This window comes from Ailuropoda melanoleuca, chromosome 2 (genome assembly GCF_002007445.2).
Source record: "Ailuropoda melanoleuca isolate Jingjing chromosome 2, ASM200744v2, whole genome shotgun sequence".
NCBI lineage: Eukaryota > Metazoa > Chordata > Mammalia > Carnivora > Ursidae > Ailuropoda > Ailuropoda melanoleuca.
Window position 1 is genome coordinate 134,050,676 of NC_048219.1, and position 15,583 is coordinate 134,066,258.

The window sequence follows — 15,583 nt, forward strand, 5'->3', positions numbered from 1 at the left end:
TACACTATTATTTGGAATAAGGTTTCTTTAAGTTTTTTAGCCAGGATGTCTCTTTATATCATTTAAGGATACTCTTCCCACTTTTATAGAAACAAATATACAAAAAAAGAAAGAAAGAACCTTGGATATTCTCTCTCAGATGGATAGATAGAACTGATCTTGCAGAGGTCGCTCAAACCCAGCAGGATTTGGAGTGCTGCAGCTTTGCTCTTGTATTGTTTCCAGTAAATAGTCAGGACGGGGAAGAGCCAAAGACACGGATGCATTCAGTAGCTACGACAGAGATGATATCAAACAGTTTAACATTCTTCATATCTCCTTAAAAGACAGTACTTAAAATTTAAAAATTCTGTTTTAGAAAAATCTATCCTGGATTATTCACTCTTGGCCCATAGTTCAGCCCTCTCCTGGTTTTGCCTTCTGTGTTGCCACCAAACATACTATCAGTTCTTAGCCCTGCCTCTCTTTCCTCCCTGTTCTGTTCCCATGCCCCAGCCATGACTCTAGGGCCAGAACTCTATCAGTTCACACTTGGATTTTGGCAAAGGATCCTTAACTTGTGAATTTCTGCTTTTGTCCGCTTCTGGCAGGTTAACGTAAATGTATAATTGTGTCATCTTTCTCCTTAAAAACTTCAGGGGATTACTTAGAGAATGAACTTTAAAATCTTAGCCTGGAATTCCAGATTTTCTAAACCTGCTACTCATTTTTAAATGTAATTAAGCATACTTTGTTTTCATTTAATGGTTTTATTAATTAATTTTAACCCCAGGGTCCACCTTCCAATTCATAGCTAGAATAATAAAATATTACCAATAATTTACCATGTGTTCCTTGCTACCCTAATCCCTTCTTCCTCCTCTTGGTGATAAACATTGTTCTAATTTTGGTGTTTTTCATGCCTTTCTTTTTAAAAGTTTTAACACTATATATGTACATATAAATGATAGATATTTGGGGCGCCGGGGTGGCTCAGCCCATTGAGCGTCCCGCTCTTGACCTCACCTCAGGTCTTAATCTCAGGGTTGTGAGTTGAAGTCCCATATTGGGCTCCATGCTGGGCATGGAGTCTACTTAAAAACAAGTAATAAATAAATAAATCATCTTTAACTTTATCAAAAGGTTATCATGCTATATATAGCTTTCTATGGCTTGCTTCAATTTTTTTTTCCTTAACATTTGGCTTCTAAGACTTATTTGTGTTATTGCATGTAGTTATAGTTAATTAATTTTCACTTTTGTATGATACTTTATTGGGCAAATGTATCACAATTGGCTTTGGGGTTGTTACTTTTTTTTTTTTAAATGACCCAAGTGTGCAAAGTGTATTGCAGACATTCTTGAACATGTCTCCTGGAAAGCATTCCTGCTCTGGTTTCTCTTGGGTGTATGCCTGACAGTGAAATTGTTGAGTTTTAGGCTGTACCAGTGAGGATCCGGGCAGGAACAAGATCAAATTGTGTAACTGAGGGGAGTTTAGGAGAGGACCTGTTACAGGATGATGAAGCACTCTAGGACCAGCAAGGGCAGGGAGCCGTAACCATCTCTATCCCTGACGAGGCAATGGGAGAAAGTGGTTATTCGAGCCTGAAGGGGGCGGCTGCAGCTGCAGGATGGGATTACCCGACAGGGGTCTCTAGCTTTTTCAGCCCAACAACAGCCTGGCAGAGAGGGAGCTGATGTCACTAAAAACCCTGACCTCACTCTCTACCCTTCTCTCCAGTGTTTTGCCAGGACCTCTCATTGCCTGAACCCGGGGAGAAGCCAGAATGCAGGAGGACCCACTGATGAAGTCTACAAAGGTCAGCTTCTAAGAATACAGGGCAGGGTGGAGAAGGTGGGGCCCTGGATCTAGAGAAGTGAAAGGATATATGCAAATGTTAAACATTACACAATTCCATCAAATTTTCTGAAGTGTTGTACTAATTTACACTCCCAATGGCAGTATAGAAGAGATTCTGTTGATCATATCCTTTCCAAAACTTAGTATTGTTAAACTTCTGAATTTTTGTCAGTAGGTTCAAATGGAATCTCTTTGTGGTTTTGAGGTGTATTCCCTTGATTGCTGATGATGCTGAGCTATTCTTCATGTTTATTGACCAGACACATCAACCCTTCTGTAAAAGTCCCCTTCATGTATTGTGGAACTTAACAAGTTTAATCTAAAATTTAAATAGAAAAGCAAAGAATCAAGAATTGCCAAGATATTTCTGAAGGAGAAGAAAAAGGAGTGACTTCTTTTCTATATATGAAGGCTTGTTCTAAAGTTATAGTAGTGAAGAGAGTGTGATATTGGTGCAGGAATACTCATCTTGGCCGATAGAAGAGAAAAAAATGAGCCCCAAAAGAGAGGGATCTTCAAAAATGGTAAAGATGATGTGTCAGGTCCCTGGAGAAAGGCGTGGTTATTTAGCAAATAGAATTGAAAATATGAACTCTTCATATAGAAGACAAAAGAGAAAATAGATTGCTGTCTCACACCATACAAAAAAATCAACTTCAAATGCATGCAGACTTTAATAACTTTACTGTTTTCAGAAAAAATTTCACAGAATACCCTTTCCTGACTTTAAGTGGGGAAGGATTTCTTAAATATTATACAAAAAAATATCCTGATCATAAAAGAAAATACTAATTTACTCAATTACTTTAATGAGATTTTTTTTTCATTAAAAACACAACTCAAAGAATAGGAAACGGGCACCTGGGTGGCTCAGTTGGTTAAGCAGCTGACACTTGATTTTGCTCAGGTCATGATCTCAGTCAGGGTCATGAGATTGAGCCCCAAGTCTAGCTCCGTGCTGGGCATGGAGCCTGCTTAAGATTCTTTCTCTCCCTCTCCCTCTGCCCCTCCCCACCCCTCTCTTTCCCTCTCTAAAAAGAAAAAGAGAAACAATAAGCTACAAGCATGAAAAAGATATTTGCAATGCATATAATGAACAATGGTTAGTGTCAAAAATATAGAAAGAATTCCCAAAAATCAAAAACAGAAGGACAAATGACCTAGTGGAAAAATAGGCAACATAATTTTCTAGCATCCTTTTCTTTCATGATCATGTTTCATGAGCTCTCACTAATTTATAACTTCTTAGAGGACTGTAATTTTGTCTTAGTCATCTTTGTTCCTTATCACTCCACTCAGTGCCTGGTAGAAAGAGAATGGTCAACAAATGCTCACTGAATAAATGAACACTCTGGAATAATGTAAGCCCTGTTAACAAGACTCACCATATGCACACCACTTTCAGAGTCTCTGCTCACATTTTCAGCTTGGTCACCTTTGTTCCTGTATTTACATTACCAACTCTTGTCCATCTTTGAAAGTCCAGATCACGGTCCCTCTTTACCTCATAATGCCTTCACTGCCTCTTCCGTCTACCAGATGTTCTTTTGGGACATCTCCTGCACTGCTGAATTGTATTACTCCATATTTCTACTTCTGTGCCACTTCTCTCTCTGAGATTCTAAACTCCTTGAGGGCAAGGGCCATTCTCTTCTAAAGTTCCTCTCACAGTTCTGTGAGGTGCTCAACTCATCTTTAGTGGGGATGTGTCACAACATCGAGTACAAGTTTACATCCATCCTTCATGTTTCAAATGGCAGAGAAATATTGGTCACTTCATTTTGATTGTTCCCAGTTTCAGGCATTAGAGATCAGGTTACAAAGGCTAGGGATATACTCTATGAGAGGTAGCTCGTTGCAAAGAAAAAAAATTGATGATGGTTGATTGTTCAAGCGCAAATTTGTGACTGGAAAAAGGCAGCAGAGCATAGTGGAAAAATTGACCATGGAATCGAATATCTGTCTTTAAGCTCAACACCACCCTAGGTGAGGACACTCCTTAGCGGCCCTAAGCTCGGGTGAAAAATGGGATGATAAAACTGACTTCACAGATCACGCAGCAGATTAGCGATGCATAGATGGTGCTTAACAGATTTTATTTTCCTTACTTCTCTCCTCCCTCATACAAATAATGCTGTGTTCAATCAGATCGTGGAGTATATGTTTTTATAGTTAACACTTAACCATCAAACTCTTCAATAAACTTTACTAACAGCAAGTTGCTCTTGTCAAATGAATACTTGCATTATATCATTTCCCCTGAGTTGCCTAAAATTCTTGATTGGTGAAAGGGGAGCAAATGACCAAAAATTAAATCTCTCATTTCCCACATGTGTATAGTACAGCTGGTTGCTATAACAGGAGTATCTCAGTAATTCATTTTCCAACTTTATTATTAATAATTTCAAAAATCTGGGGGAAAAGTAAAAATCATATATAATTATAATCCATATACTTCCCACCTAGATTTAACAATTGTTCAAAATGCTAAGGTTAATGAGGACATTAGAAGAATTTCTTAATGTGTATTATTTCCTGATGATTTGAAGGTATCTAAAACTCACCAACAGAAGTCACCCAAAGGGTTTCTTCCCCGTGAACTCTTCAATGAACATTTCCCCATTCATTACAGGAGGGTTTTTCAGATGGCGAGCTATCAAAGAGAACAAAGTTTGGGCTACTCTTTTCCATAATGCCATTTCCTGGTTTCTTAACTTAGCTGGGCCTGGGCCTCCTCTCTTTTCCCCACATGGTGCATGCTCCTCCTTTCTTCCATTTACTCCTCCCAAATTTTCATGAAGCAGTAGGGTTGCCAGATTTAGCGAAGAAACATACAGGGCATCCAGTTAAATTTGAATTTCTGGGGTGCCTGTGTGTCTCAGTCGGTTAAAGCATCCAACTCTTGATTTCAGCTCAGGTCAAGATCTCAGAGTCCTAGCATTGAACCCCACATCAGGCTCTGTGCTCAACAGGGCGTCTGTTTGGGATTCTCTCTCTCTTTCTCTGTTCCTCCCCCCTCTCTAAAATAGATAAATAAATCTTTAAAATTTCTTGAATTTAATTTTAATTTTTTTAGTAAGTATAACCCAACTGTTGCATGGGACATACTTATCCAGGGAAGTAATTCATTGTTTGTCTGAAATTCAAATTTCACTGGGAAATCTGTATTTTATCTGGCAACTCTATGAAACAGGTGAGTCCAAAGAGTTTTTGAGGGGCTGTGGGTCTCTTTGATATCTGGGCTCTTATGCTCACAGGCCTGAAGATAAAACAAGAGAGAAAGAAAAAGGGAGAAAATATTTCAGCATCACAAGGGGATGATTAAGCTAGAATTGTTTTGAACTAGTTGAAAGTTAGAGTGTCCGAGGTATATTTATGTTGGACTTAGTAAAGAAAATAGTCTGTGGGACTCTGGGGAAAATAGGGTATGTGGATCTGCACAGTTTGAATGAGTTTATGATTAGGGTTAAAGTCGTGCATGTATGAGTTTGTTTAAGAGCATGTATTGCACCTATAGCCACATTAATTCTGTAGACCCACCAATCACGAAACCTCAGAGGCATAGCTAGCGGGTAACATCTATGTCTCCCGCATCAGCGACAGTGGGGGGGTGGCCATGTGGCCCTTCTGATCTTGGCCGAAGTTGCTCAGGTCTGGGGGTCTGACCGTTGAAAGCGCTAGGCTGGCCTCAGTTGGGAGCTCTGCTCCATAAATCTCTCATTCTCTTCTGAGGACCATCCAGCTAGTTCAGAGATGTCTTTCTTGCAGCAACATTCCGGGCACAGTGAAAGCATGCAAATGCATGCAAAGTTTTGATGCTTGGTCTCCCCATTGGTGCAGTCAATCTCCACTCCTATTAGTCACGAAATCTACTTCTAGAGTGGGGGAAGGGCTTTGTCTGTTCAGTGAGAGAAGGTGCAAAGGGCCAAAGGTGTGGATGCAGGTGAGGTAGAGCACTGGGGCCTCCACGATGGTCTACCCCAAGGAGCAAGGGTGAGTAGGGACGTAGGAATCAATTGGAAAGTAAAGAAGTTGCTTGTTTTGAAAACTATAAGTTTGGAATGTAGCACTTTTCTTTCTCCAAGATGAGTAATTTGCAAGATTTCCAAATGAATTTCTCCAGTTTGTGAAGCAGAAATGCCAACAGCTCTACACAAATTACCAGAATGTTTCACAATTCCTCTCGAAATACCTGTCAGGAGAGTTCTTCTGAGGGAGCACATGGTGGCATTTTTCTTGCCATAAACAAAATCTATCCATCCATATGAAGAGTCTGAGGTGTTAAAAATGAAAACTTGCAAGAAAGTGGTAACACTGAAGAGAAAAGGAAGACCAACTAAAGATCCGCAGTAAGTAGCTTACCGTGTTGGTGTCCCTTGAAATCCAGCACCCTTTTCTTCATCATTTGTGAACTTTGGCAATTGGAAAGAGCATGCGGGAAATTAGATGTGGGAATCTGCCACGTGTCTGCTTGTGTGACCTTTGTAAAGTAACAATCTCTTTGTGCACTTTTTTGTTCCATGTGTAGGTCAAATAATATAGAAATTATGTGTAAACTCTAACACACCAAATAAATTAGCTATTTTTACATCAAAAATAATCTAAGAAAAAAGCATTCAGCCCGTGGAAAACTTCATTGTGACTTCGAACTGCAAGTTCTCTTTTCTTTCGAGTCATTTATCAGAATCAATAGATAGTAAAAATGATGAGTTTGATTCTCAGCTTTTTACATTTATTGTGTCTACTGGTAGTGGGTAGAAAATGAACTGGCACTAGACAACTAACTGTATCAGTTGGGACTCTTTTGGTTTTGAGTACAAGCAGCTTTAGGCATTTAAGGACTTGGATCAGGCGGCAGAGTATGGATTCTATTGCCGATGCCTGGTGGTCAAGGCTAGATCAGGCCTTAAAGTGGGAGAGAGGGTAGCACTCTTCAGAAGGATGGGGAGTATATTAGTCAAATAATACCTGTTCACTAATATTATTAAAAATAGATAGCTTCAGGGGTGCCTGGTGGCTCAGTCAGTTGAGTGTCTGACTTGGTTTCCATTCGGTCATGATCTCATGGATCATGAGACTGAGCCCCACCTGGCGCCCCAGTTCAGCTCTGCACTCAGAGGGGAGTCTGCTCAGAGATTCTCTCCCTCTGCCCCTTCCCCCACTCACGTATTCTCTCACTCTCTAAAATAAATCTTGAAGAAATATATATATATATATATGTAGAGAGAGAGAGAGAGAGCTTTAAAAAATGAATTTTGTGCCAAACTCTTAAAATTCATTTAATCCTTATGACCAATTTCATGAGGAAGGTGTATTATATCTTTAAAAGATTTACTTATTTATTTTAGAGAGAGAGAGAGAGAGAGTGTGTGTGTGTGCAAGCAGGGGGACAGGCAGAGGGAGAGGAAGGAGAGAGAGAATCCTCAAGCAGACTCCTGGCTGAGTGTGGAGCCAGACACAGGGCTCAATCCCAGGACCCTGAGATCATGATCTGAGCTGAAATCAAGAGCCAGCTGCTTTAACTGACTGAGCCACCCAGGCCCTCCAGGAAGATGTAGTATTAATGTAGTTTTTCAGAGGTTGAAATGAGGCACAGAGAAAATGAGTAATCTGCTCAAGATCTCATGTCTTGTAAGTGGCAGACCTGTGATTCAAGCCCAGGTATTTTGACTTTAGGTATAACTGTACCACAGCAAGAACCAAATAGGAGAACTATGAATTGAAATATGAATGGGAAATCTGTCTCTGCAAAAAGTTCTTCCTAAACATTGCCGGTGTAAAAGTCAACTTGCTAAATGATATTAGAGTGACTTTTTTGGTTTTGTTTTGTTTTGGTTTTTGGTTTTTTTTAATTTTTTATTACGTTATGTTAGTCACCATACAGTACATCATTAGCTTTTTTTAATAATAATATTTTTTTATTATATTATGTTAGTCACCATACAGTACATCCCTGGTTTTTGATGTAAAGTTCCATGATTCCTGCGTTGCATATAACACCCAGTGCACCATGCATTAGCTTTTAATGTAGTGTTCCATGATTCATTGTTTGAGTATAACACCCAGTGCTCCATGCAATACGTGCCCTCCTTAATATCCATCACCAGCCTATCCCAATCCCCTACCCCCTCCCCTCTGAAGCCCTCAGTTTGTTTCCCAGAGTCCATAGTCTCTCGTGGTTCATTCCTCCTTCTGTTTACCCCCCGCTTCATTCTTCCCTTCCTTCTCCTACTGATCTCCCTGCTATTCCTTATGTTCCATAAATGAGTGAAACCATATGATAATTGTCTTTCTCTGCCTGACTTATTTCACTTAGCATAATGTCCTCCAGTCCCGTCCATGTTACTGCAAATGTTGGGTAATTGTTCTTTCTGATGGCTGAGTAATATTCCATTGTATATACAGACCACATCTTCTTTATCCATTTGTCTGTTGAAGGGCATCTCGGCTCCTTCCACAGTTTAGCTATTGTGGACAATGCTGCTATGAACATTGGGGTGCATATGGCCCTTCTGTTCACTATGTCTGTATCTTTGGGGTAAATACCCAGTAGTGCAATTGCTGGGTCTTAGGGTAGCTCAATTTTTAACTTTTTAATGGACCTCCACACTGTTTTCCAAAGTGGCTGTACCAACTTGCATTCCCACCAACAGTGTAAGAGGGATGCCCTTTCTCCGCATCCTCTCCAACATTTGTTGTTTCTTGCCTTGTCCATTTTTGCCATTCTGACTGGCGTAAGGTGGTATCTCAATGTGGTTTTGATTTGAATTTCCCTGATGGCTAATGATGTTGAACATTTCTTCATGTGTCTGTTAGCCATTTGTATGTCTTCGTTGGAAAAGTGTCTGTTCATTTCTTCTGCCCATTTGATTTGATTATTCGTTTCTCTTGTATTGAATTTGAGAAGTTCTTTATAGATCTTGGATACCAGCCTTTTATCTGTAGTTTCATTTGCAAATATCTTCTCCCATTCTGTGGGTTGCCTCTTTGTTTTGATGACTGTTTCCTTGGCTGTGCAGAAACTTTTTATCTTGATGAAGTCCCACAAGTTCATTTTATCTTTTGTTTCTCTTGCCTTTGGAGATGTGTCATGAAAGAAGTTGCTTTGGCCAATGTCGTAGAGGTTGCTGCCTATGTTCTCCCCTAGGATTTTTGATGGATTCCTGTCTCACATTGAGGTCTTTCATCCATTTGGAGTTTATCTTTGTGTATGGTGTGAGAGAGTGGTCCAGCTAGATTTGGGATGCAGGCCATAGTTCCCCAAAGCTTGATGCAAACTCCACGAGTGAAACCAGGCCCCATAGGGTTAATGAGATAGAAACTAGCAAAAAATTTAAAGCTGTTTTTTCAGAAAACTGTTTCTCCCTAATCAGCTGATGTTTCTTTGCAGACCCCAGTAATAAATCCACTAACTGTTGCCACAGAAGCCTGGACTCAAAGTCAACTGATTTGGTTCCAGCCTATGATACAAGCAAAGCCTTGCATTTCTCATTTGAGGTAAGGAGCCCAAGACCCCATCCAATTTACACAGCGTCTCCATCATTGCCCACAGCTGCCTCTCCTTGTCCTTAAGGTAATCCCTCCTGACAACAGGGGCTGAAATTTGCTGTTTTCTGATGCTAAGTCTCCACCCCAAAGCGAACATGGATGTATGTTACATATATTTGCTTGCTGCACATGTTCCATTTTTCCTCATGAATAGTCATATACTTCCATTAGAGTGATTTTTTAATATTAAAAACAGTAATAGGCAAGGAAAAACAAAGAAAATGCAAAAACACGATATAAATATACCTGTATGTATTGGGTATAAATATATTGTATTGGATATAAATATATCTATATAGGGATTTATATCAAAACATTAATAGTGCTTGGGGCACACGGGTGGCTCAGTAGGTTAAGCATCTGACTCTTGGTTTCTGTGCAGGTCATGATCTCAGGATTGTGGGATCAAGCTCTGCATTGGGCTCTGCTCTCAGCATGGAGTGTGCTAGAAAGTATCTGTCTCCTTCTGCCCCTTTGCTCCTCCCCCACCCGCGTGCTTGCGAGCACACTCTCTCTCTCTAAAATAAATAAAATCTTAACAAAAACGAAACATTAACAGGCGTTATCTCTAGAGAAAGGAGTGGGGCGCTGGAGACAGAAAAGAGAGTATTTCATTTCATACCCTATAATTTATACAGAATCTGGATAACTTAAAAATATGTATTATAAAGAAATAACCTGATGGGGGAAAGGAAAAGAAAAATGCGTATATGCAAAAAATTAAATATGAAAATTGAAAATTGGTTCTAAATCATTTCTGTATCTTTATTCTGCTGTTACTTAAGGATATGGCTGGTGAAAACTGTCTCAAATTTCTTTCCCAATTGAGTAGAGAGGTTAGCACATGTTTTTCTCCTGAAACAGTGAGGATAAGGCAATCTTTTCAGAATGTATGTGTATTAATGGTTCATGTACATATCCCCTTAAGTACTATGTGATCTTTTAAAAATATCTTAATTATAAACTACTTCAAGTATGCTAAAATCTGGAGTAATACAAGTACACTTGATCCTTGAACAAATGAGTTTGAACTGCCTGGGTCCACCTGTATGTGGATTTTTATCGGTATCATGGAATAAATGTATTCCCTTCCTTATGATTTTAACATTTTCTTTTCTTTGGCTTTATTGTAAAATTGCAGTATATAATAATGTAACATACAAAATATGTGCTCATCAACTGTTGATGTTGATGTTATCTGTAAGGCTTCCAGTCAACAGGCTATTAAGATTTGAGGGAGTCAAAAGTCATATGTGGATTTTCGACTGTGCGAGAGATTGGCACACCAAATCCCCATGTTATTCAAGGGTAAAATGTACTTGTTTTCAAACTGCAGCCTACAAGATAAATACAAACACAACTGATGACCTGTCCCTCTCCCCAATCCAATCTTCATTTCTTGGTACCCACTAGCAAAACTGTACTTTTTCCCTACGTATACAGCCATAATATATGGTATTGTTTTGCATATTTTATATAGCTGTTGTCATAAATCGTGCAGTGCTGCACAACTTGCTTTTTTTGCTCATTTTTGAGCTGCACCCATGTTGACATGCATAACCCTGGTTTGTTCATTTTGACTGCTGTACAGAAGTCTATCCTATGAATGTACTAATGTTGACTGCTGGTTAGGACTCCTTTCTGCTGTTGTACACAGGCTACCTTGACTTTTTTTTTTTATTAAGATTTTTTAATCTCTACACCCAGCTCGGGGCTTAAACTCACAACCCCAAGGTTGAGTCACATGCCACACCCACTGAGCCACGAGCCCCACTGTTAAGGTCTCCTTATGCACATGCAGAAGTACTTGTTTAAGGTAACACGGTAATACATCTTCATTAGATACTGCAAATTTGATAGTTGTGCCAGTATGTCTCCCCAACAACAGTGAAAGAGTTCCACTGCTTTGTTGTCCTTGACAACACTTACTATTTTGAAACTTACATTGTTGCTAATTTGATGGGTGTGATGTAGTACTTCCTTGTGTCTTAGCCAGTATTTCCTTGATTAGTGAACAGTATTCTTTCCTTATTTCTTGGCCTTTCAGATTTATTCTTGTAAGAAATCTTGTTTTTTCAATGTGCATATTTCTGTTGGGTAGCGTTTCATGACTTTTAGGAATTTTTTAAAAATAAATTATATTAAAAACATTCTTGTGGCTTTTTTCACTTCTATAGTACTTAATGTACACATATAAGTCTTAAATTTTAACAAATTTATACTTTTTTGAATGTCTCTTTGTGTCCTACTTAAATAATTTTTCCCATGCTGAGGTCTGAAAAATGTTGAATGTATTTGAATATATTCATCTAAGTTTTAAAATATTACTTTTAAAAGTTGTCTTTAGGGGCACTTGGGTAGCATAGTTGGTTAAGTGTCCAACTCTTGATTTCAGCTCAGGTCGTGACCTCAGGGTCGTCAGATTGAGCCCTGCATTAGGCTCCGGCTCAGCACAGAGTCTGCTTGGGATTCTCTCCACCCCTATCGCCGCCCCCCTCCCCCGTCACTCTCCTGCTCAAATAAATAAATCTTCAAAAAAATAGTCTTTAATACAACTCAAATATATTTGTTTATGGTTTGAAGTAGGGATCCAAATTTATTTTTTTCCAAGTGGACAGTCATAATTTTATAAAAAGTCACTGCTTTCGCTAACAGTTTACAATAATAGAACTTAAGTTTCCATATATGAGGGTCTCTTCAAGTCTGATTTAAGGAAATAGCAGCAACATTTAACATTTAATGTGCACCTGCCATTGCTAAGCATTTTGTATGCTTAGATCCTGCACTTTGGAGTCTGAATGGGCCTACATGTACACTAGAGAGCCCTGATGGATGGTAGGACTTACGATGACCTTTTTGTTTACTGGCTGATAGATAGGTCGTCAGGTGAAATTCACAAATATGCTGATTGACACAAACTAAATATATAACTTGTTTTTATTAAACAGGGGGGAAAAATCAACACACTTTCCAAAGAGGCAGACATCCCAAGAGCTTTAGTGAAAACCAACGTAACATCAACTTGTCTGACCAAGCTTTTAGAATAAATGAGCTATTAGATTCTTAAAGTAGGACTAGAACATGAATGAGCTCTAGACCCCAGTACAGTTATAAGACAACAAATTAGGCATTGTTTTGCTTAACAGTTTTAGCTCTAATGTAAATATATATTACTTAGAATTTTAGCATCTGAACTAAAGACTTTATTATTTTACTTTAATTAAAACCAGGATTTCTGGAACCTCCAAGTAGCGTTTGAAGTTTTCCAGATGGACATGGACTAACCCTTATTCCTTGCTACATATCAAAAGTAGAAATAATTGTCACAATAGATCAACATTGTCATAAGGTGATTTCTAAGGCTTCTGGCACATAAATTTGTAATATCTGTGTGACAACAATGTCATGATTATATACAAAAATATTTAAAATGCTCCTTGTGCAATTTAAGTTCTAAAGATTAAAAAAAAGTTCCATGTTAATAAAATATTAAAATACTATGAGCTTCCCATAAATTTGACATTGATTTTGTAATTACATGAAGAACACACAAGATAAGACTTGCACACTAAGTGATTCATTTTAATTAACTGTTGAACCGAATATACTTGATATTAGTTCTCTATATCATACTTTCAGCCAAAATAGACTTTAATTTATAAACATTTCCAATTAAACTGTAACATTGAGGCAGCAAATGTTTGCCTACCTACATATGTGTCACACAAATGTAAGCCTATGAATCTCAATTTATCCTTTTGTCTAAGTCACCATTGTAGAGAATGTGTAAGTGAAATCAACAAAAGGTGTATTTCTCATTTGAAAGAAAATGAAAGTCATTAACACCTTGTCTTAAAGTTCTAAAGCAGCATATTCAGCTTTTAAGGCAAAAAAAAAAAAAAAAAAGGCCAAAAATATAACTTATAAATTCTGTAATTCTTCTTTTGGCATTAAAAGCCACAGCACAAATTCTTACACTTTAATAGACAATATATTAGTGTACATCTGAATATACATTTGCCAACATTCTCCGTTAGGATGAAGGTGTTCTTGAAGTAGAGGGGATGAAGTGCGTTATAACAGGCAGCATTTAATGGCCATCCTGGGCATCAGGGGACATGGAATGGCTGAGTCTTGACCTTCCATTCACAGATACTGTATTTGATGGAACAGTAACCTAAGAGAAAGAAACACATTTTGCGCCCATCAATTTAAAATGGGAAAGCTATCTAATTTACAACAATTACCACATTTTAACTTCTGCTTAATTGTAAATAAAAATATTTAGCATTTATCATTCAATAAACCACAAATAATCAAGAAGAAATGTTCACTCTACCATAAAATTAAAAATGAGAGAGTTGTTATTTCCACAACAAACAAGTTAAATAATCCATTAACACATCTTAGTCTTTACAAAATTTCCAAATCAACTCAAAGGACAAGAGCACAAACAGACTGCAGGCCAAGCTGTTGAAGAGCATTTTTTGCTAAATTAATTCTGGCTCCCCAAAAGTGCCTTGGAGAATGTAGAAAAATAAAGTGAATTTCACAAAGCAAAGAATTTTACAAATTCTAAAATTGTATTGATGACATATATTAACTTGAAGTTCCCCTCCCAGGTACCCCTTATTTATAAGAAAATACAGCTTTGGTTTTTAAAATGCTTTCATATAGGGGCACCTGAGTGGCTCAGTCTGTTAAGTGTCTGCCTTCAGCTCAGGTCATGATCCCGGGGTCCAGCCCTGTGTCAGGCTCCCTGCTCGGTGTGGCATCTGCTTCTCCCTCTCCCTCCCCCTGCTCGTGTTCTCTTGCTCTCAAATAAATACAATCTTAAATAAATAAATAAATAAATAAATAAATAAATAAATAAATAAATAAATAAATAAAATGCTTTCATATAAAGGGCTAAAAAAAGTCAAATCTATGACTCTTATGCCAAACAATTACAGATTGAAAAGTAGTTTTTTTCTTCCAATAAACTCCTAAATTCCAAAATTCAATGGCAAAGTCTCTATAAATGGTAAGTGAATGAAATATACTAAGAATTTCCTAAATAGCTTGAAATTTGAAATTATTTAGAACATTTTTTAAAAGTCATATGCATTCTGGATAGTAGATGGATTAATATTTTGAAATATTATACATAAAAAAATGACAATATTTTAAGAAAAATGGTTAATCTCTAGATTACAATTTGGCTAGTTTAGACTCTTAACCAAACATTATCATCTTCTCACAAGAAGAAAACTGAAGTACAAAAGGCCACAGATTCTGCCTAGCAACAGAGTAAGTTAGTGAAAAGAGAAATAAAATGGGCAAATTTAGTTTGGATTTAATTTCCTTGTGCGTCATTCGTTGCCTTTTATTAAATGAAGATTATCATCTAAACTAATCAGCTTTCTTGACTGTCTAGAATCCAGAATGGAGTACTGTGTTGACACTACCCACCTGAAATTAAAACAACAACAACAACAACAACAAAACACGAAAAGTTGCCACCAGGGGAAAGAAAGCTCATCTGCATTTTGCTCAGTATTCCCGTGGATTCCTTTCCAAGTATAGTCAATGAACAGCAGACAGGTAATTACTTTTCATTATGTAACTTTGTTCTGAAAAGTTTCAGTGTGTAGGGATTATTTTTGTAATTATTGCCAAAATTGCAGTCTTCATAATTCTTTGTAAAGTAAAAGAAATTTTGTTTTAAGCATTTAAAAAACACACCGATGACTCTAATACAAGTAAGAGATGTTTATTGTAGCACCATTTATAGAATGGAAAAACTAGAATCCAGTTAAAGTCCATCAATAAGGAACAAATAAACCATGGTTCATTCATAGAGTCAAATACTATGTAGTCTTAGAAGAACTGTGTGTGTGTGTGCGCGTGTGGGTGGGTGTGTATGTGTGTGTGTATAATAAGATGGAAAACTTCAAAGAGATATTTATGAATGTTTTACAGGATTCTATTTTTGTATGTATTTAAATATGTTTATATACTACAAAAGTGCTCTGGAAGGTTTCACGGTAATCTATCATGAGCAGTTACTTTGGGAGGGGAATGGTATTTTGTTTGATATTTAAAAATTCTTATACTAAACTTTCAAGCATGAGAAGACCTCATTATAGACTAGTCCATAAGTTCTGCGAGGTCAGAAACCTTGTCTATTTTAATGCCACATTATATGCATGT

General features: G+C 37.7%; 1 protein-coding gene and 1 long non-coding RNA gene across 9 annotated transcripts in view; one reads left to right on the forward strand and one right to left on the reverse strand.

Moving 5' to 3' along the window:
• The window catches only part of LOC117801089, a 58,704-nt gene extending 43,801 nt beyond the window's left edge, over positions 1–14,903 (forward strand). For both annotated transcript variants that reach the window (XR_004623479.1, XR_004623480.1), the window contains 3 exons: positions 1,724–1,802; positions 9,234–9,340; positions 14,808–14,903. This is a non-coding gene — a long non-coding RNA (uncharacterized LOC117801089). The remainder of the gene's footprint in view (positions 1–1,723; positions 1,803–9,233; positions 9,341–14,807) is intronic.
• COBLL1 (cordon-bleu WH2 repeat protein like 1) overlaps positions 12,311–15,583 on the reverse strand; it is a 161,513-nt gene continuing 158,240 nt past the window's right edge. For all 7 annotated transcript variants that reach the window (XM_034654665.1, XM_034654662.1, XM_019808462.2 and 4 more), the window contains one exon: positions 12,311–13,568. In XM_034654665.1, coding sequence (XP_034510556.1) covers positions 13,482–13,568 — 87 coding nt within the window. In that variant the 3' untranslated portion in view covers positions 12,311–13,481. The remainder of the gene's footprint in view (positions 13,569–15,583) is intronic.